We start from the raw sequence: 21,198 nt of genomic DNA, 5'->3' as shown, positions 1-21,198 counted from the left end.
ATTCCTTCTTCTCATTCATCTGGCTAATCACTTGCTGTTCTGCTGGGTGTAAATTTCCTTTCAAATCCTGGCAATGCCGAGTCTTTTCTTCTCCTTGCTACTTAATTACCTTTTTCCTGAACCTCCTGGTAGAGTTGTTAAGTAAAGTTAGGTTCTGTAGGTTCCAGTAAGTGCAAATGCTTGTGTTGGCGCAGTTTGGTTTGTCAGGTGTGTGGTAGGTTGGTTCCTACACTGTGTGGAGTAGCCAGCTGTCCTTCCTTAAGACCTGAGTTTAGTTGGCTAGTTAATGGCTGGACTGTAGTACTAGTTCGAGGAATGTCTGGCTAATATAACTAGTAATGGGCTAGCTAATGACTTTGTAGCTGAAGTGGCTCTTTCCATCATTAATGGCTGTGTTTTCTAATTATTTATAGCTCACGTTGACGCCAGCCCAGCAACAGTTATTGCTACAACAGGCGCAGGCACAGTTGCTGGCGGCTGCAGTGCAGCATTCAGCCAGTCAGCAGCACAGCGCTGCTGGTGCCACCATCTCGGCCTCTGCTGCAACGCCGATGACGCAGATCCCTCTATCTCAGCCAATACAGATTGCACAGGTGAGCCTTGAGGCTTGAGAGGGTGGAAAATAAAGAGGTTTGACTACTTGCATCATTCAAATAATATTTTTATTCCTTATTCAGCGAGTTTCTAGAGAACTTGAGTACCGTTAGTCTTTCCTCACGCGTCCTTAGCTGATGAGGTTGAAGTTGCTAGTTTTAGCAAAGCATATGTACCAGGTGCTCATCAGTTCTGCTGGGCTTCTGAGTTTGTTTCAGAATCTGAGCAGATGCTGTATTTTCCTCCTTGTAGTTAGCTTGAGGAAGCAGAAAAAGGGGTATAGAAAGATGCCGATAGAAATTACACTTGTCGAGACCTGTGTGGATGGGAAGGGATACCTACGTATCACAAAGGATGCTTGTTAGATCCAAACAGCAAAATGATAGAGCTGAAGAGAGTCAGTTTGGCTTGACACATTTGTGTGCTATTTTGGCTTGGTGCTTGCCAGGGTTCAGTGACAAAGAATGGGCACTCATGTGTGTCTAGAGAAAACTTGCCAGAATGAGTCTGGTGTCAGAATCTGTCCGGTTTTATGGTCTGCTGCAAAAGACCCATTAATTCTGAATTCTGAAGAACTGCTTGCCGAGGAAGTTCTGCTTACCAGGAGCAGCAAAGATCCTCCTGGGTCTTCCAAGACTGACTTAATTCAGTGTGGAGAATGCAGCGCCGCCGACTCTATGCTTTGCATATATAGTGTGGAAACTCCTTAGACTTCTGGGCAAGAGTAACCGAATGTACAACATGGGCATCTTGAGTACTGCTAGTAGGTGATTGTGTTGCTGACACTGAGGTCCATCTCTCCATAGATGAAGATTCTCAGTACGTAATATTTTAGTTCAAATAGTCTAGCTGTGCGAAGTGTGTTGGGTATGTAATCTGCAATGTTGCGGCTGCTTACAGTGAGCGGGTACTTTAAGACTGTCTAATGCTTTCTGTTCAGTCTATTTTCACTTGCATTCAACTCGGATGAAGTGTCTGAAAAGTGAAGAGACTGATTAAGTTATAGAATGGAATTGTCACAATTGTCTGAGAAGTCCATTGGTGAAACGTGCTATTCCTTTATTGTGCTAGTCCACTAGCTGAATAGGAGCCTTGTTATGCTGTCAGGTTATTTTATTAGTTGAAGCGGGAAACTTCTGTGATGTTGGCCTAAAAGTTTTGACCTTTCTGGTTGTCCTTACAGCAGCCAGAGGGATGCCACTCCACATTAAAAGGCCTGTACTTATGTCACCCACAGACCCCTCACACTGAGCCTCCTAGTGCACTGTGATGAGTCATAGGAACAGATACTAATATTTATTTTACTAAAGGATCCCACTTCACTGTCGTGATCTGGAGATGACTCAAGGATATAACATTCAAGGAAACTTGTAACTCCCAACACAGTCTCTTAACTTTGGTATGCCTTGTCTATAGCCAATAATACAGACAGATTTGATGAAAATAATGGGAAGTGTCGTTGTCACGGAAGTCGATGGTTAGCTTCTAACATCTCTCCATGCATCTGTCACAGAGTCCCCATTGAGTATTATGCGAGTCTTTTAACCTACTTGTGAGTGATCAACAGGTGTGTGCCGCTTGTCTTGCAGGTGTGCAGCTTAAGGTAGTGAGGTCTGCTTTACCGGAGTGCCGAGCACTAAACTTTCATACTAATAAAATCTGTACCTTGAACTTTCTGGCTTTACCTTTGTCAAATATGCCACCAAATTAGTGGATACTTTTGAAGATGGCGGTGTGCATGTGTGATGTCTTGCCAATGCCATTCTTTCACTTCAGTGGGAAGCTATAAAAATGTGTGAAGCATTTACAGTTACTAATTCAGTACTGGGTTTTCTTCCGTAACTTAGAGAATATTCGGAGAAGTGTTTGAGAAGAGGTGAGAAGATCAGGTGTGTGCTGTCAAATAGGAGCTTCTGAAGGGAATGTTGTCTGGTTTGCACTCGTGAATGAGCTAAAGGCTGTGTGAAAAACAGCATGTGAGCATGTAGTTCCCATGATAATATAATGTGTATTTGCAGCACAAGGGGAACAAATTAAAGTGTCACTTGTTTTCTGGCATTCGTAATTACTTAAGTGTTTGACTTTATAATGAGTTTCTTTTAGGATAGATTATTTTGATATATAAATGTGGGTTGGTTGAATCTTGTTAGCCGCTTCTTATGATGAAAGCGCAGGGCGTGATTTGTGCAGGTGTTGGATATAATTTGAGATGCTTTGTGGAAAACTTCTACTGTCTAGGTTTGTAGGCTTTTTGATGCATCTTGACAGTGATTTATAAGCAGTACTCAGCTTTGTTTGCATTGCTATTATAAACATGTAGCTCAGTGTTTGTTTTAATTGATGATTTTTGAATAATTGATTAACTGGCAGGTCTCTGCAGCAGGGGGATTACCGTATTTATTGTAATTAACTAATTGCACAAGCATGGCTTCTTTAATGTGCACTGCAGTTAATGTAAGGTATCTACTGCAGCATTCTGGTAAGATGTTAGTGCTGATGGTAAATTGTCACTAAATAGTTGTACCGAGTTTTGGAGTTCTTTGTCAACTTTACTTGTTTTCAGAATCCATCATCAGTGTTTATATGATGTAAACCTAAAAATGACACAGATGCTTAAGTTCGTACTGACATTGTAACTAGGGATAACAGCTTTGAATTTACAACTTTAGATGATTAAAAAAAAAATCCAACAAACAAAGGAAAAAAAACCAAACCCCAATAAAAACCAACAGAACTTCCTCATGTCAGGATGTAGCACTTCTCTAGGCAGATTATTCTGCCGAGGTAGGAGTTGGATTGTTTTGATCTTTCTAAATTAGGCAGCACCAGAAGACGTGTATTTCCCCACAAATCTTTCCATTCCTTTCTGTGTGCTTGTGCTAGTATACAGATTTTACCACTGAGAAAACAAAGTTCAGTATAGGAAAACAATGTCAGGGGTTGGTCACATGGTTGCTAAGGGGAGATTTATTGCAGTGCTACAATTAACTAAATAATAAAAGTTTCCCAAGGTAGAAATAAAGTTGGATTTCAAATGAGTTTGAGGGGCTGATAGGGCTATTTAAGAGTGATTAGTCGTGGAGGTATCATTTCCATTCTGCATTACACAGTCATATTTCTGTATTTAAACAAGACTCAGCCGAGATAGCATTTACCAAAGCAGGTGCACAGAATAAGATTGCTTATACCAGTTATCCCTGAGGCCTCAATTTAAAAACAGTTTTCTCATATTAAAGTGTAAGAGCCTGATGATAAGAGCTGCCATGTCTTAGCTGGGTACCCTGTGCTATGAATACTATAGTCTTATACAAAAAGCTTTCCTCCTTTGATCTTACAAATGCACTGCCACTGTTTCTTTGTATTCTTTCCTGGATGTAACTCCATCTCCTGTGGTGCTTCTTCAGATCATCTGAGATCTACTTGGTCATCTGGGAGAGGAGGGTTAATTTGTTTGCTTTTGGTGGGGGATGACCTCAACCGGTCTGTTTTTCTGTCCGTAACTTTTCCTTCAAAAATTTCTTCCCAACTCTTGCTTTTGTGTTTCTGCTTTTTTCATAGCTACCTCTGTTTTCATCCTTCACCCTTTCTTCATTTCTTTTTCTTCCACCCAGTGTTCACAGCCTTAAGCAGCTTGCCCTTTCTTTCTATGTCTTCCTCTGCATCTCATCCTTGCATCCGGCTCAGTATGAGCCCCTCTGTGCTGGAGGTTCTGCTCAGTCTGCAAACGTGACCACTAGAGCATTGAAAAGCAGTAAATAAATGAGTGGAGATCCATGTTGCATTAGGCTCGAGAAGTAAGAGTTCTTAGCAGCAGTTCTGACCAATGTAACTTTGACATGAAGTCAGAAGAAACATGGAGTTCCTGAGGAAAAAGTGGAGCAGTTATAGCTCTCTGGTTTGGGGGTTGTTGTTTTTTTTTTAGGAAGGAAGTTGGCGCTGATTTCATAGCAGTGGTTCAGTACTTCTGAAATTTTCTGAAAGCAAACAGTACTATCAACTTTAAAAACACTCTGTTGTGCTGGGGAGCACTTTTAAAAAATTTTACCATACTCTCATAAAATAGAAGTTTTCATTTCTTAAAGAGCATTGCTTGGTCAATCCATCTGGTGTCTGTCTACCATATCATTACACTGCATTCTTTTGACTTAACATGACCAAGTTTCGCAAGTGATTGATGGCCAGTGTCTCTGTAATGCAGGTTAAGTAGTGGTTTTCTTATAATGCATGTCTGTGGTCTCATAAATCAATGGAGTCTTTATTTTCTAGTCTTCCTTTCCGCCCACTGACATTCTCTACCCCTTTTCCCCAGAAGGAAGTTGTTGCAACTTTTAAGTCTTGGTTTAACAGTTTTAAAATAATGTAAGGTCATAGACAGATAACTATATCCTGCAAATAGTTGTACTGTGTAAATGAAAATTATCCTCGTCAGTCTGTCTTGACTTTCCATCACCATCTCCACTGCTGGCAGTTAATGGCCTTTTCCCTCTGCTGGCTGAGCAGCTTGTGTGTGTGCTCCATAACCTGCGTGAGTCAAAATGCGTGGGGGGCTACTTTATGGGCCTTAAGAAGCCCCTCTTTGTTAGTCTGGCTCACTTTAACTGGAGTGTCAGGAAGTATGGTGCAGATGGAGCACTGGTTTAGGAGCGAACCGGTGTTCTTAACATCTTCTGACAGTTGGACCCAGAAGAGGGCGTTTGTCTTTAATCAGGTACCCTGGTATCTGCATAATTTATCTGAAACAGAGTTTTGGGAGGCTTTTTGGTTGATTGATTTGGTCTGTTTAACGGGAGGTTGTACATGTGAGAAATACTTCAGGCTTTTTTATCCGCCTGCTTGGGGATATTTTGAAACAGCTTCTTCTCAGAAAGATGGAAAGATTCTACACATGTCTGTAGATAGTTTTCCTAGATTACCTCTGTTATGTTGGCTGGCTCCACATTGTGCTTCAGTTTTCAAATTTCAGCTACTCTTGTTATTGTCATGCTTGGAGAAAATGAAAAGAAAAAGGCCAGTCTGGGGGGAATATTTTTAAGCCGTTCTCTTACGTTTCCATTCCCCTGCTAAACAGCAAGTTGAAACATTTTTCTTGATGATTCAGTTTCTCCAAGGTTAGCATTTACGTTGAGACCAGTCATTTAATTATAGAAAATTATTAGTTCCAAATGGTTTAAATACATAAAAGTAGGGTTCTACAATAGTGCAGTGTTTGGGATTATTCCTTTTAACCTTAATTATAGCCATGTCTACTAAGCATATCTTAATTTATTTCAGAACTAATCAAACATATTTGTTTACTTATTTGAGTTAGCTACTTCCCCAAATTTGACCTGAACAACCAGAGTGCAAACTAGGAATCTGTAATTTTTTGCTTTCCTGTTGCTGATTAGGATGGTAATTGCAGATTGTTGTTGTTGTTGCTATAAACAAAAATAGCTCCCAGCTAATATGCTTGTTTTGTCAACAATGAATTTTGTAGCAGAGTTGCATCCTCGAAAAATAAGTCTGAGAAATACAGGTGCTAGGTCTAAAGTATTTGAAAACTCCTGCATTTGGGGTGGAGGGAGAGTGAGTTTTATATTTTTAAAGCAGAACAGTGCTGGAAAAATTTTGATGGGTTATTTGGTGATCAATTTCTGTTTGGTTTTATGAAGGACAGTGAAATTGAAATTGCCAGCCTAAAGGATGTTCAGTAGCAGGGCTGCTGTGTTTGACATCCACTTTTATCTCTAAATGTTAGAATGTAACTGGCTGATAGGAAATCTAGTTACATTGGGAGTCATGGCTGACTTAAATGTCTAACACACAGCTCTTTCTTTTCCTTTTTCTTTTTTCTTTCTTTTTTCTTTTTTTTTTTTCTCCCTTCCCCTGTTTCCTTAAGGATTTGCAGCACTTGCAGCAGCTTCAGCAGCAGAATCTCAACCTGCAACAGTTTGTGTTGGTGCATCCAACAACCAACTTGCAGCCAGCACAGTTCATCATCTCACAAACACCGCAGGGGCAGCAGGGTAAGTGCTCCTTGCCAGAAAAGCAAACCATACATAGCTTTTTAGAGGAGGAGGTGAAACTGAGGTGATCCGTACACCTTCACTAACTGTTGATATCCTCTAGGAGAAGTAACAGTATTTCAACTAGGAGACTCTTTAACAGGTTGTCCCTTTCTGGGTGTTAGACCTCAGCCTTGTCAAAGTTTGTGTAGCTCGCTTCTCAAGGAGGATCAATGCAGAGATCATGTCATGGGAACGTTCGTTAACAGCAAGGCCTCTTGGGAAATACTGCAGCATCTGAATTAGTGAGTCAGGCTCTCAGGAAGGAAGCCTTCTGGGAAGAGAACATGGAGAAGACAACTCTCCAGAGCTCAGGCAGAATCCTAGGAGGTGAAGGCCTGGGGGGTGTGTGGGCTGCCTGGATGAGGCCAGTGCTAAAAGGGCTACAGATTTCCGAGACTGGAAAAAGATTACAAAATCAAGAGTCCTTACGGGAGACTAGAAAAGTCCTTAAGCCTAGAGAGGGTACAGTGAATTTTGTCGTAAACTGAAATAACAATTAAACCTTGAGAAAAAAGCTGAAATGCCTGATTTTTGTATAACAACTCTTGGAAATAATAGTTTGGCAGTATACTGAGTATGGCTTATATATTAAAGGCAAACTAAGGCAGTGGTAGGTGGTAGTGTTTCAGAACAGTTAAGATGCTGTACACGAATTTTGCTCTAGGAACAAATGCATTCAAGTTGCAATACATCACAATACTGATTGCACACTGTTTGTTGATGCCCACAGAAAACTGCTTTTGGCCATAGCCTCTTATGCTGATATACTCCAGTGATCTTTTTTCTCCCTCTCTCTTCTACATGGACTCTACTCAGTTGTTCAGGTCTGGTAATCCAAAGATTCTTACTCAGAAGGCAAATCCTGTTATGCTTGAAGAGTCCTCCAGAGCTTGGCTGTCCTATAAAACAGCTCTTTGCACCTCATTTTCTTCTGTTCCTTTCAATTTTTTCATGCATCATTCCTTCTTATTTACTATGACTTGGATAGAACTGGCTTTCCATTATGCTGAAGCTCTCTCTCTGTCTGAATGCTCTTGCATTTGAATAAAGGGTTAGTCAAAATTAACTTTCTTTTAATAGAGCTTGATTTAGGAGAGCTTTTATACCAGCACTGGTAGAAAATGACTAAAAGACTGTTCATGAAGGCACTTAGTGATGTACTAGTTTCTTAAAATGAAGCAGAACTTATAAGCATAACATATTCTTCTAGAAGAAATCAAGCCTCACCAAACTTAACTTCAAGGATTCTCTAAAATAGGCTGTTTGTTTGATTTTTAATAAATTCTTTTAAGAAAACATCAAGCACGAAAGTGTTGTTTTGAAAAACTGATACTAATGTAAGTCAGCATTTTCCAGCTAACTTCTGCTGGTTTTCTAAAAAATCTCTGAAGATGCTTCACAAAGAAGGAAACTATAACAGAAGCAAATTATATTCCTATGCCAAAATGAATTGTTTGTATTATAGAAAGGAAGGAAGGCTTTCTGTTTTAAATCTTCTGAAGTAGAATGAATACCAGAAGAGGTTTTCTTAGTACCACCTTTTCCATGGGCCAGCTCTGAAAATGATTTCTTCACTGCAATTTGAGACCTGTATATTGCTGTTGTCAGTGACACTGTGTGTGTAGAAACACCATGTTTTACCAGTAATGTGCAGCCTGGACAACTCAACAGCTCAAAAATGTAGGAAGATTTATATTCTGTATTCTGACTATAGGCCATTATTGTGTGACAACCTTCCAAACTGAAATGCTTGAATGGATCTAATTTTCTTCATGAGCACTCAATGATAAAGCAACATGTATGTCATAATAACCCTTATCTCCCTTTTGGTATGGCTTTTTGCAGTATTTCATGGTTATTGTTGGAAGATCTCAAACAGTATGTTATCATTTATGAGAAAGATTGAGAAATTGTGTATTTTTGTTTCGTTATTTGCTGTTGCAGCTGGCTTTTCCATGTAGTTCTTGTCCTATTGCTCCATTAGTCAATTTCATAAAATAATAAATATTCTGAAGAAACTAGCATAGAGCTTTCTTGAAAACCAACGGCATTCAGGGTTTTTTGGGTGCTTCATTGATACTGCATGCAATATACATACACACACACACACACACGTGTGTGTATATATGTATGTATGTATATGTGTGTGTGTGTATGTATATGTGTACACACTTAACTAAAATGAAGATTCAGATTTAATTATAGATTATCTGTTCTGGAAGAAATCTGTTGCTTTATAGACTATGCTACGTATTTTGTCCATGCCATGTAGTCATGTACATGAGAAGCACTTTTTTTAGTACAAGAGAGTAGTTTTGAAGGAGATAAATGAAGGATAGTGTCTCTAAGCAAGATCTTAGAAGACGTAAACATTTGGTGGAGAAAAGCTTCTTTTATTTGAAGAGGTGATAGGATGCAGGATAATGCAATCATCAGCAATCATATTTAGATTCTTGGAAGGGGTTGAACATCATGGCTTAGATTCAACTTCTGAAAGATTTTACAAAATTCAGTGTCTAAAGCATTAATCAACAATCAGGATGTTATTCTGCTATCTTTCTTCAACACACCTTATAGATCACAACAGCAGATGTGAAAATCTCCCCATAAATCCACTGCCATGTGTCTAATGTAGTCATCTTCTTTTCAAGATGATTTCTGGTTATTCAGTGGCTTATGTGAAACAAATTGTAAAGTTCCTGGTTTTTATGACTTGCAGTAGGTAGCATCATAACTGAAAGAATTGTTTCAAGTCTCAGTAGCTATGTAGAAGATTGAATGGAAATAGAAATTTGGAACAATTTCTTATTCAGAGCAATTATTGTTCCCATATTGTTATTAAAGTCACAGGCAGGAATGTAGCACCTCGTACAGTCTTTATAGCTCTTGTATTTGTTCTGTTAATTAATAGATCTGTCTCTAGAATAATCAATTCAACATCCCTTACTGCAATTACAGCTGCTTCTTAGAAGTGTAACCCTCATCAGATGACCATTCACCTTTCTGGTCGGAAGGTACTGCCAGTAAAAATGGTATTGGTAAAAATATGAATGGAGAGGGGAAATGGTGCCCCATTTCATTTAAATTAATCTTGCAAAGAAAAGTTAAGATCTGAGAAGAGACTGCATCATTTTCAAGAAGAGAGAGCTGGTTTAGGAACAATACCTATAAAGAAAGTATCCAGAAAGGTAGATGAGGAAGACAAGCTGCTAATTGGCTTGAAACATTGAAACTGGGCTTACCTATTCTCAAGTTACTGCTGTTTATTATTAAAGAGTTTGTTCATGATTTTATTTTTAATTGTAAAAATACCTGGGATGATGATAGCGGGCCAAATCCAGTCCTGTTCTGTTCTTGCATACTTGTCCTACAGACTTTTAGACTTCGTTTGTATCGTTAAAAAACCAAACATAGATATACATTTTTAAAATGAAATAATGAATGTTAAACATTGGTACCTACCCTGCTGGCCTCTGGTACCATAAATCAGAGTGCAGCTCCCTCACCCAGTGTAATGGTGGAAGAAGATGCCTGAAGATGCCTGTGTTTCTTCTCAGAAACATCAAATTCGTAATGGACAAGTGTTCGTCTCATCTGAGACTGTGCACCTGCACTGCCCTTACAGAACTCCTCCTCATTTTGTTAATAAAATGCTGTGTGAACCAGGTGAAAGGGCTCTGGTCCCCTCAGTATGCAGATGAGGAGACCCAGCTCTTCATTGTCAGGAGACTCTTAATGACAGCATATTTGCTGACACAACAGTTGAATAAAATGCGGCTGACTCACTTATTCCACAAATAAGAGGGCAGAGCTTGAAGTGGAGTGAGGAAGAACTTACAAGAAGTGATTTAAGTGGTGAACTTTTCCCCTGTGCTGCAAATACCCATTATCAAGATATAAGTTAAATGCTTAATGTTTACTGTCCTCTTTGAAATCAAGTCTTGGCTTTTAACCATCCCAACAGCATCAATGGGTGACAGTGTTGCCTTTCATTGAAGTAGTGTGACAGCAGCTTTGCACGGATCACTGAATTGGAGCTCTTCAAACCCACAGTTCACCAACTTCAGCCCATTTGTGTCATGTTCTTAACTGATCTTAAAGGGTACCTGGATACTGCCAAAGGTGCAGCAGCATGCAGCAGTTTAACATCTCAGGGAAATGGTTTTGTAGGAATGCATAGATTAGTATTGTCTCTCCTGTGTTGGATCCCAGTGTAATTCCAACTACGAGTCCCGATTTTGAGAGATCTGAATTTGATAAAATGAGGCACACCAAAGTACCCAGAAGTTTCTTTGCATCCACAGTGATCGAAAAAGTTGATCAAATGGCACTGTAATATAATATGTGAGATGACACCCTTCCTTCTTCTCTTTAACTTGTTTCCAGTTAATCAAATTATGACACTGTAATGGCTTTGTCTTGCAAGCTAACTTCCAGGATATGTCTGTGGGAAGATGAATAGCTTTGGCAGAGAAAAAACAGTCGAGTTGTTCTTATAATATGAAAATACTCAGTTTTGGGAGATCAGTTAGGCATGAATTATGTGTTATGCTTCTAGGCCAACTTTTAAAAAATTATGCTGAAAAGATCTGCACTTGAATGTTTGTTTTTTCTTGTTTAATTTTAGACAGTAACAACTGAACCCCAGATCAGTCCTTGGGGACTATTGGCTGGCAGGGGAGTTTTTTTGCTTGTGCCTTTGTACTTGTTCATGCTACTTGTAGACATTACAGGAAAAGTCCTGGATGATGGCAGATGCATTTGCTATTTAACTTAAAAAAAAAAACCCAAACCAAAACCAACCAACCAAACAAAAATCAACAACAAAAATATGCAAACTTCAAAAAACTCTAAAGCATCATACTTTTGCATAAATCCTTAACTACCTCCATGCAGTCGTTCTTTTGGAGCATCACATAAGTGTTTTATATGCCATATTTAATGCAGTAATACTACTGGGCTCTTGGAATCCAAAGCAGAAAGTTAGAAGTATTACCTCTGTGAAGTTATGTTAATTCAAAACATCATGTAGGTTAGGAGGGACCTCTGAAGGCCATATAGTATTGCTCTAAGCAGGTCCAGTTACAGCAGGGTGCTCAGCCCCTTGGCTAGTTGAGTTTTGAACATCTTCAATGATAGAGATTCTGCAGCCTCTTCAAGTATCTGCCCCAACAGTTTGACCACTCTCATGGCAAAGAGAAAAATAATTTGTTTCCTTATATCTAGTTGAAGTTTTCAGTGTTTCAACTTATATCTGTTTCATCTCAATAGTGTGCAGCTTCCAGAAGAGTCCATTTCTGTCTTTGAAGACAGCAATAGGATCTCACCTTGGTCGTCCTATAAGGCTGAACAAACCAGCTCACCTATCTATTCCTTGTATGGGTGTTCCACCCTGTTAGCCACCCTGGTAGGCCTTGAAAGTACAAACTCCAGGATGTCATTGTGTCTCGTACAAGGAAACCCAAAGCTGGATACAGTACGCCAGATTTGGTCTCACAAGCACCAAATGGAGGGGAAGAATCACGACCCTTGACATGGCTGCACTCTTGCAAATACAGTCTGGGATGTGGTTGGGTGTCTTTATTGCAAGGGCACACTCCTGGCTCATGTGCATCTCACTGCCTTAAAAGGTCTTTTTTTTCTGCAAAACCGCTTTCTCGTCAGCCATTGCCCTCCTGTATTGTTGCACAGGGTTATTCCAGCTCCCATGCAGGACATTGCATCTTCCTGTGTTGATCTTCATGAGGTTTCATCCGTCCAGCTTGTCTAGACCCTGACTTCTGGCCTATTGACCACTCTCCCCGAATTTGGTATTGCCCAGAAACTTGCTGAGAACATACTTTGTCCCATCAGCCTTATTGGTAATAAAGATGTTAAACAGTATTGATGCCAGTATGAGTCCCTGAGGATGCAGCAGAGTTTGAAACACCAGTTTGCCTTAAAAGGTGCGGTTTTGGACTTACACTGTATTTAAGTGCTCTGATATATGCCCTGTATGTTAAGTCACTGAAGTTGCCTGGGACCGAAGTGGTCATCAGTAGTTTGTTCTCAGAAAAAAACAACAAAGTTGAAGCTTAGACCAGTACGAGCCATGTCTGAAAAGAGCAAAACTGCCACTGCCCACCCACGGAAGCCACAAAGAGTCCAAAGAGTGTGCATGGCAGCTGTCTGAAAAGACTGTAAGTTAGAGGAAGAGATGCATGCTTTGCCGAAACAGTTCAGCTGCTTTCCTCATCCCCTGATCGTTGCTTTAGTCAGCTGCAGGTTGAACTAACTTGTTCTCCAGTTTCTGCCTGAGACACCTTGTATCAGTATTTCTTAAATAGGATGAAATTATGTAAAAACTGAGTAAACATGTTCAGAATATTTTATACTGTCCTTCGGTGATAATGACTTCAGAACGTATGAGTGAGAATAAAATGAAGAGGAGTGTAGTCATCTTGTCCTCTTCAGCAAAAGTGTTACTGCTTAGAAAAACATCCTCGGGGATTTCTCTGAGGACAAAAAATTGCAAAAGGACAGTCCTAATTACTCTGATTAGCTGATTAGTCATAAGATGAGTCAGTCACTTGTGATCGGTGGTATTACCACAGAACTAGAGGACAAATGTGGTCACTATCAGCTGCCTATCTTCTGTTTTCCTGTTGATCAGCCACTCTGTAGTGTTGATGGCTTGCCCCTTTCTGTTTCTACTTGTCAGTTAAAATTCACTGTCACTGAGTGAAGGGTAAAACCTCTTCACTTGGAGGTGACTGTTCACTAATTAATGTTTAGATTTGGGCAGCTGAAATCATCTTTCAAGTGAACAAATATTTGCATTGTAAAAAGCACCCTGTAACTGTAGTAGGTAGCTGCTTAGGAAGTTCCTTGAGCTTTTCAACAACACGGCTGGAACATGTTGATTATGTGGGGCTAAGCAAATTTACATAGTTGTCTATGCTGTGCTATTATGTTGGGTAAGCAGCTGGCTTTATTCTGTAGGTTTTGAGCATTTTCATAGCAACACGTTCTGTTTCAAATACGTATTCAACACTTTGTGGGGGGAAAAAAAGAAGTAACAGTAATATCACTGTCAGAAGACAATTCTTCTGTAGTTGTGTATCCCTCATTGAGGATACATTTTCTCCTACCTACCTATGGTCGTAGGGTAATTTCATGTTTTCTATGGCCTTAACCTCACATAAAACATCCAGTTTCTCACTCAGTATTTATCAAGTTCTAAATTTCTGTGTCCCCTAGCTGTATTCTGGTAAGGTAGCTGGTCATAAACGGTATGCCTTGTTTGATCAGCTAGCTGATGAGACACAACAGACCAGGCTGAACTCAAATTACAGAATTTAAGTGGTGTTTACTTGGTGTTCAGTGTTCTGAGTGGCCATAGTGTCCATTTCTTGTTGTCATGCCATTGTTCCCCCCTGGTTTTAGGAACTTGGTGTCTTAAAGATGCCTATCAAGTGTAGGTTTAATTAGTCAGGTTTTTAAATTATTGTAGGGGAAATTGATAGACATGGCCAGGAGTTGCTTAAAGAGTAACTAATATTTTTCACAGTAAAATTGAGGAAGTCAACTTAACTGTAGATACATTTTTATCAAGATTCTTTCCTCTTAAAAATATATAAAATTTAGTATTAGAAATTTTAAAAAAAATCAGATAGCTTCTAGTTAAAATATACAGATGCAAGCATATATCTCAATTTTCTGAGAGATTTAATAAATCATACAAAGAGTGGACTTTAAGAGAATTAATTTTTAGAATGACAGTATATCGTCTGTATTGGTTGCATCAGACCCAACTGTTCTTTAATGTTGTAACTTATTAATAATAGCAGGCGTTTTCATATATTCAGTGTAGTGTCTATTCTATTTGTGCAGTGTAAACAGTGTTCAGTAACTTACCTAAGCTTTTAAGTTCTGGTTACTTTTCCAAAAGATTCCTCTTTATTTCAGCCAGGAGGAAATTATTGGAGCTTGTTTTGTCTTCTGGTGTCGTCTGCTGAAGTTTGCCAGAGAAAGTTGTCGTCGTCTTAGGCAGCTGGCATGAGGTGGTACAGAGAGGAAGAAGGGTGATCAAGGAGCCACATCTATGGTTTTGATTAGCATTCAGTTGTTGGATTTGATCTGAGTCTTGTTCAGTTGTTCATTTTTATATGGCTCCCTAATTCTTGGTCAGCTGATGGTTACAGGAAGAAGTTTACCCAAAATCTGCAAGCTGAAAGGGGCAATAAACGATTCCTGCACACAGAATTGGGATAATGTAAATCACTGCAAACTCTTTCGCAGAGGTGACTAGTACAGACTTCTCTCTTTTATGCTTCTGTCACCACATGTATTTCAGGAAAATGCAAGGGGATTTTGGACTGAAAAGTGCAAAGTATTGAACACATCTATGCAAGGATGAAACAAAGGCTTGCATCTCAATTTTTTTGTAACTTTCATTATTTGGCAAGAGCCTTGTTTCACCTCATTTCATGTTTTGGTCTTTTTAAATGGCAAATCAAACCCAACCTTTTCTGTCTCCAGGTCTCCTGCAAGCGCAGAATCTCTTAACGCAACTACCTCAGCAAAGCCAAGCCAACCTCCTGCAGTCTCAGCCAAGCATCACCCTTGCCTCGCAGGTCAGGCTTACTTCTATTCCTGAGTTCCTGAGTTGCTTTAAGGGGATTTGTATTAGGCACTGGAGTAGATATTGTAGCAGTAATAGCGAGCATGTCTTTCTAGAGAGATTCAGTCTAGAGCTTAAGTATCAGTAACTTCAGTTTTGTAGTTTTCACTCGAATGTGCATGCATTTTCATGCATTTAACATTCTGAATTTTTATTTTTAGCTGAACATTTCCATGATTGATATCTTGAGTTAATGGCACTAGAGTGTGATCTGATTTCTTGTAAGGCTTTCTTGAACAATCTACAAATCTGTGAAATTCAAAGGAGCAAGGTGTGGGCTATCTGAAAAGCTCAAAAAGAACATTACCAACTGTCTTTTTTTCTAAAAACTGCAGTGGTAATCTATCTTTATTGTAGCCTACTTGTTTTGGTATTATTGCTAAGTCATTGCCAGTCTTATTAGATATCTTCTGTGAAAGTGAAGAGATTGTTGGAAGTGCATTAAAATATTCTGCTAGATACATGTTAAAATATTAAAGCTCTATGATTAAGTTTCGAGACTGTAAGAAAAGCAATTTTAAGGTTGCACGTGCCTGCAAATTTAATTTTGCTTCATTCTGGGTTTTAGTATGCAGTTTCGTTACATGACTGCATGCTGTTTCTCAAATACCATGAAATACCATATGGTATCTTCCTGCCAACTTGGTTATATATAAGAATTTTTTTAGTCTGTAATAAGATGCTTGAGTCCATCAGTCTTTAAAAACTACATTTTCTATTGTGCCACCTATAGTATTTTTAATGCACCATGTGGAACATGGAATTTGTCTCACCTCTGTAGTTCATACCTCAGTTAGCAGCATGACTCCCTACTAAAGATTACACTTGGAGTAAAAAAAAGTATCAAAACTACAAAAAGAAAATAAATTATATAAAGGAGGTGAAGTTGGTAAAGACATAGTGCAGTAATTATCCACAATGTTTAATGTAAAAAAAAAAAATATTAAGAACCTTTACAGTGTGACACACGCACATCTGCAATCCTAGAAGGATCATATATGGTCACGTTATTTCTCAAGTAACAGAATTACAGATCCTGACCTCCCTCTACCATCTGCTGTGCACTGCAAAATACTGCACTAACCCAGGAGAAAAACAACATAAGGAGCTATGCAAAGGCTCAGCTGTATGTAGGCCATTTCTTTTAGAACAGCTGTTTCTGGACCTTTGCATAGACTTTGCATAGTATTGTAATGTTGCATAGACCTGAGGCTGCTCTTGTTTGCCCCAAGGAGCAAATTTTCAGAACTGGGCGTAGGACATAAAAGCGTGAAGTCGCCTTTACTTAAAAGCCTCAGCTGAACTGAATAGTATTTAACTAGAGTAAACAATTTGTCTCTACATCTCAAGGAGGTAGAGTTATGCACTCAAAACACGTTTCCGGTGTTTCTGTTGTTCTTAAAGCCTGAACTGTGCAACACCAGATCTTAATATCTTTTGTTCACTTGTGAATATTTTCCATGATGCTCAAATTCTTTTCAGATTCTCACTATAGCTGTGTAGCAATAGTGCTCTAGTATGCCCAGCATCCAAGAATAGTGAACCTTGTGTGGACTTCCTGGAAAATTAGCCTTTTATATAGAAGAAAAATGTGACCTAAAAAGAATTACTTTCTGCAAGTTGCCTTTGCTTAATTTCTCATATCACCAGTACATTCATTCTTAACATCAGCAGAAGGGTTAGAGGGGGATCTGTTTTATTTCTTACTGGCAGATTTCAGTCAATCACAAGAGGTGGCATTAGAGGGAACTTGCCGTGTTTGCTGCCCCTGTGTGTGCTCGCTGCTCCAAGATTAAATAGGAGACTTGAATATTTTGGGCTGATGACAATCTGCCACCTCACACAAGCAGTAAATTCAGATTTGAAATGTTTAAAAGGGGATGAATGCCAAGCTGTCTATAAATGATAGAACTATATCAAGCAAGAGTGTTCAGCCTGTCTTTGAGCAGCCTCTGTAGCAAGCGGAAGTTCTTGGTTGTCTGCTGCACTGAACATCTCTTACTTTTCTTTAATTGGTTCTGACAGAGCCTTTAAAAGGCTGTCATACTAATAGAGTTTTCTGCATGGTGATTGCTGGTTCTTGAGAGGAATCTAAATAAATTGGAGGAACTTTCAGATTGCTGAAAATGCCAGATTCATTGATCTTTCTCACAGAAACATCACATTTCTTTTCTGAATTTAATTTTTGCCGATTATTCTTTTAAGTCTGATTTTCATCTTTTCCTCGCCCTCTGTCTTAATAGCCAGCAACCCCAACACGCACAATAGCAGCGACCCCCATTCAGCCACTTCCACAGAGCCAGTCAACACCAAAGCGAATCGACACTCCCAGCTTGGAGGAGCCCAGTGACCTTGAGGAGCTTGAGCAGTTTGCCAAGACTTTCAAACAAAGACGGATCAAACTTGGATTCACTCAGGTGAGACTGCGTACCTTACTGCCTGCCAGTGTGGATTCTGAGGTCTCATCTTTCAAGTCTGGAGGGAGACTACAATTCCACCTTTTCCTGGGAGAACCTTCTTAAATAGGGTTATGCTCTGGCCTTTATGTAGGGGATTTCTAAGAAATGACAGAAAAAGCCATACATCTATCTTACTTCCCTGTTGGTTTTAAAGCATAGCCATTTTCCCAGCAGGTACGTGCATTTACCAGCTCCCGATGTCATTGCGTGTGCTCTATTCATTCTATGGGATGTAAAATGAATGGGTCAAAGCACTTTAAAGCTCCCTTCAGAAGTACAAAGTTCCAAAAATCATACAGCACAATTAACTGCTCGGTGTGTCTAAAAAGTGTGTCACAACTGTGGAGTTGCTTTGGATGTCAAAGGGTTTTTATCTCTCAAGCGTATTTTCCTATTAAACATCAATGCTTTCTGTATTTAATGCTTTTGCTAAGGTTCCTAAACAAAACCTGAAAGGACTGTCGTTTTGAAGCTCTTTCCTTACAGAGGTGAACTGGAGTTGTGGTTTGTTTTGGTTTGCTTAAAAGCTCAGAAGTACCCATAGAGCAGAAGGAAAGTAATTTTGAACATAGTGAAAGTGGTTGAACGAGGAGTACAATTAAAAGTACAAAGTGCCTTTATATTTTCCATTATTCTGTTGAAGGGAAATGTTGCTTAGATCCAAGAGTCCATTTTTATTAATATAAAAATGATTTTTTTCCCCACAAAGTTAAGATGTCTGTCCAGGTAAACAATTACTTTTGGCAAGAGTCTGTGGTAAGCATAGGCATGTTTTTGCTAGAGGAAATAGCGTGCAACAATCAAAGTAGGTATTTAAAAGTCTGCGCTCAGAGTCAATCCAACACATGTGATTTGGTCCCTGCCTTGGAATAAGTAAATCTATGCTAGCTGCGTGTATGTGCTGAAGTCAGATCTGTTTTTCTGGCAAAGTCCAAAGTGTTTGAAAAATCAGAGTTCATAATGAAAGTTCCTGGCAGCAACTTAATTATAACTCAAGAACAGAATGTTCTTGGTAATGAAGTGCATTTTGCTGGCATGTGTGCCTCTTTACCTCCCTTCTTTCCACTAGAGGGAGGCACAGAAATACAAGTGATGGACACACACAAAAGCTGGAATGGAGCAGAACAGAACAGAGTAAAATACAATAGCTTCCCTATAGGCTGACTGAGGAGATCTTTAGTTATTATGTTTAATCTGCCCTGCTGTGAGATGACTATAAACGCTCAACTAGACTTTTTAAGTTATGGGTTAACCCTTCTTTATTGACTCTGTCGAGAATTTTCATGGTAAGGAAAAATGAACTCAACTGCTCAGGCTTGCATTTCAGTATTTGCTTCTGAGCTTTTAAAGAAGGGAATCTTGAGAAAGTGATAAAATTGCATTTGATCATTTCTATCCTACTCTGAGCTTGTATGTGTATAATTAGGCAGTTCTAATAACTTCTACCTAATTGCATAATTGGATGATAATTAGAGGCCCCTATTACTTCAGTTTCCTGTCGTAGGATAAATAGACTGCCTTTCAAATGATAAATTTATTTCCAGTGGTGCTATAAGCTTTTTCAGACTCGCACCATCCCTGCCTTTCAAAAATAATTGTAAGGCTTAGTTTGCATTGCAAAGTAATCACTTTTACTACATTCTGTCTTGTGAGCAATAAAACAGGTTTTGAACTTCAGCAGTTCTGTCTCTTCTCCGCTTTGAAGAGTGGGTGATGGATTTAAATACTTTTGTTTAATTATTTTTGTTTTTTTTTTTAATAGCTCCATGTTTCACATACAGAGACACAATAAGCACGCTGCATCTTAGCATTATTGCAGGTATGAGACTAATTGGTCCATACAGATTCAAGCTACATCAGGAAACACTTTAGACAATGTTATTTTTAGTCTGTAAAAGGTATTCTTCTGTTACTCCATCTGAGCTTCTTAACAGAGCAGTACTCACAACAATGACATACCTTATGAGAAGTTTCAGTACAGTACTGGAGCTTTATTCAGCCTACAGAGTAGATCAGGTGTGTGCTGTACCTTTATCCTCTGTTCCATCCATCCTTTCAGTTGCCCACCCCAGTATATAAAATTTTCATCCCAATGTGCAAATTCCTTTGCCTACCACTGAAATGCTGCCACCTTTTGACATTGAAAACTACTGATCGAGAAGTGGTTAACTATTCATTTTAAATCGGATGGCAAATGTTAGTAGGAACAACATAAATACCAGAATTAAATTTAGTCAGGGGATTGGAACAAATTTTATAACTCCTTCCTTCCAAGACATAAATCAACTTATCTCTAAAATGGTTTAAGTAGCCAGGTTTTCTTCTTTATAAACCCACTAGAGCATCCATGGTACTTCACTTGAAATTATTTATGTTTTATAAAATGCATAGAATCCTGGCATATGAGTAGAAGGTTCCCACATGTGAGTTCCCACATGCTTGCTCTGATTGATGGGCATACAAACCAATTGTTCTGGGCCTCTTCTAGGAAGGAAATTGTTTTCTTGACACAACCTGCACAATTTGCTAAGCTTACTGAAGGTTGTTTTCTTCCTCGCTTGGATGTGGCCACTCTGCATGCTGTTAGTGTACTCGTATCAAGCTGTGGTTGTGTATCTGACCTAAAAGGAAAGCAAGCAAGCTTCACACACGATTCAACTAACCCACCTGCAATTAAACTGCACTAACTATGCTCAAGCTTTTAAGTCTGTTCCTCTAGACTCTCCATGCTTTTGGTGTTAATGAATAAAAATCTAAACTAAATGGCTTTGGACCAAATAGAATACTAAAAAAAATAATTACTTTTTTTTAAAGGGGAGGGCTTTCCAGCTTTAAAACAAAACATGATGGTGTTTTTAATGGCAACAGTCAAGAATGGATTTTTTTTAGCAGGACTTTCCAAGTGTAAACTACCTAGAGATGCATATATACATATAAAGATAAACAGAATGTCCACTAGCTAGCTAAAACTGAGTTTTGAAAAGCAGTAACAGATGTAGAGGTGATCATCTGTCTGTAAATCTCCTGGATAGCTTTTCGGCAGACGGGTAATGGTAGTGAAGACTACAGTTAAATTATTAGTCGAAATGATTCAACTTCCTGTCTGCTTTGAAGTGTGTATGTGTGGGGAGAAGTTTGGTTTGAACCTCAGAAGTTACTAAAAGTTCAGATAAGAATATTTTTGCATCTATTCAAATGTGATACATGTTTGCAGACATGTTCTCAAGAGCGTTTTCTGCTAATTTGAGAACATTAATTCACTGCATTGCTGCTTATTTGAACTTTTCTTCTTCGGTGCGAAATATGCAGATACTTAAATCTGCTCCTAAAGAGAGCTTGGCCTTTATTTATTTTAAAGAACCAAGAAAAAAAAAATACAAGTTAGTACTCAGTGGAATGCTCTGCTCAGTGATAATGTTATGAAGACAAAGCATCA

At 38.9% G+C, this 21,198-nt stretch overlaps 1 protein-coding gene across 2 annotated transcripts in view; it reads left to right on the top strand.

Moving 5' to 3' along the window:
* Positions 1–21,198, top strand: part of POU2F1 (POU class 2 homeobox 1) — a 49,835-nt gene that overhangs the window by 18,697 nt on the left and 9,940 nt on the right. The window contains exons 6-9 of one of the 2 annotated variants that reach the window (XM_010179062.1): positions 414–593; positions 6,473–6,599; positions 15,162–15,256; positions 17,547–17,720. In XM_010179062.1, coding sequence (XP_010177364.1) covers positions 414–593; positions 6,473–6,599; positions 15,162–15,256; positions 17,547–17,720 — 576 coding nt within the window. The remainder of the gene's footprint in view (positions 1–413; positions 594–6,472; positions 6,600–15,161; positions 15,257–17,546; positions 17,721–21,198) is intronic. The other variant, XM_010179063.1, reaches the window with a different exon arrangement.

This window comes from Mesitornis unicolor, unplaced genomic scaffold, assembly GCF_000695765.1.
Source record: "Mesitornis unicolor isolate BGI_N332 unplaced genomic scaffold, ASM69576v1 scaffold12802, whole genome shotgun sequence".
Classification (NCBI taxonomy): Eukaryota; Metazoa; Chordata; class Aves; order Mesitornithiformes; family Mesitornithidae; genus Mesitornis; species Mesitornis unicolor.
The sequence above is the reverse complement of the archived record's forward strand: the minus strand, read 5'-3'. Positions and strand labels throughout refer to the sequence as shown.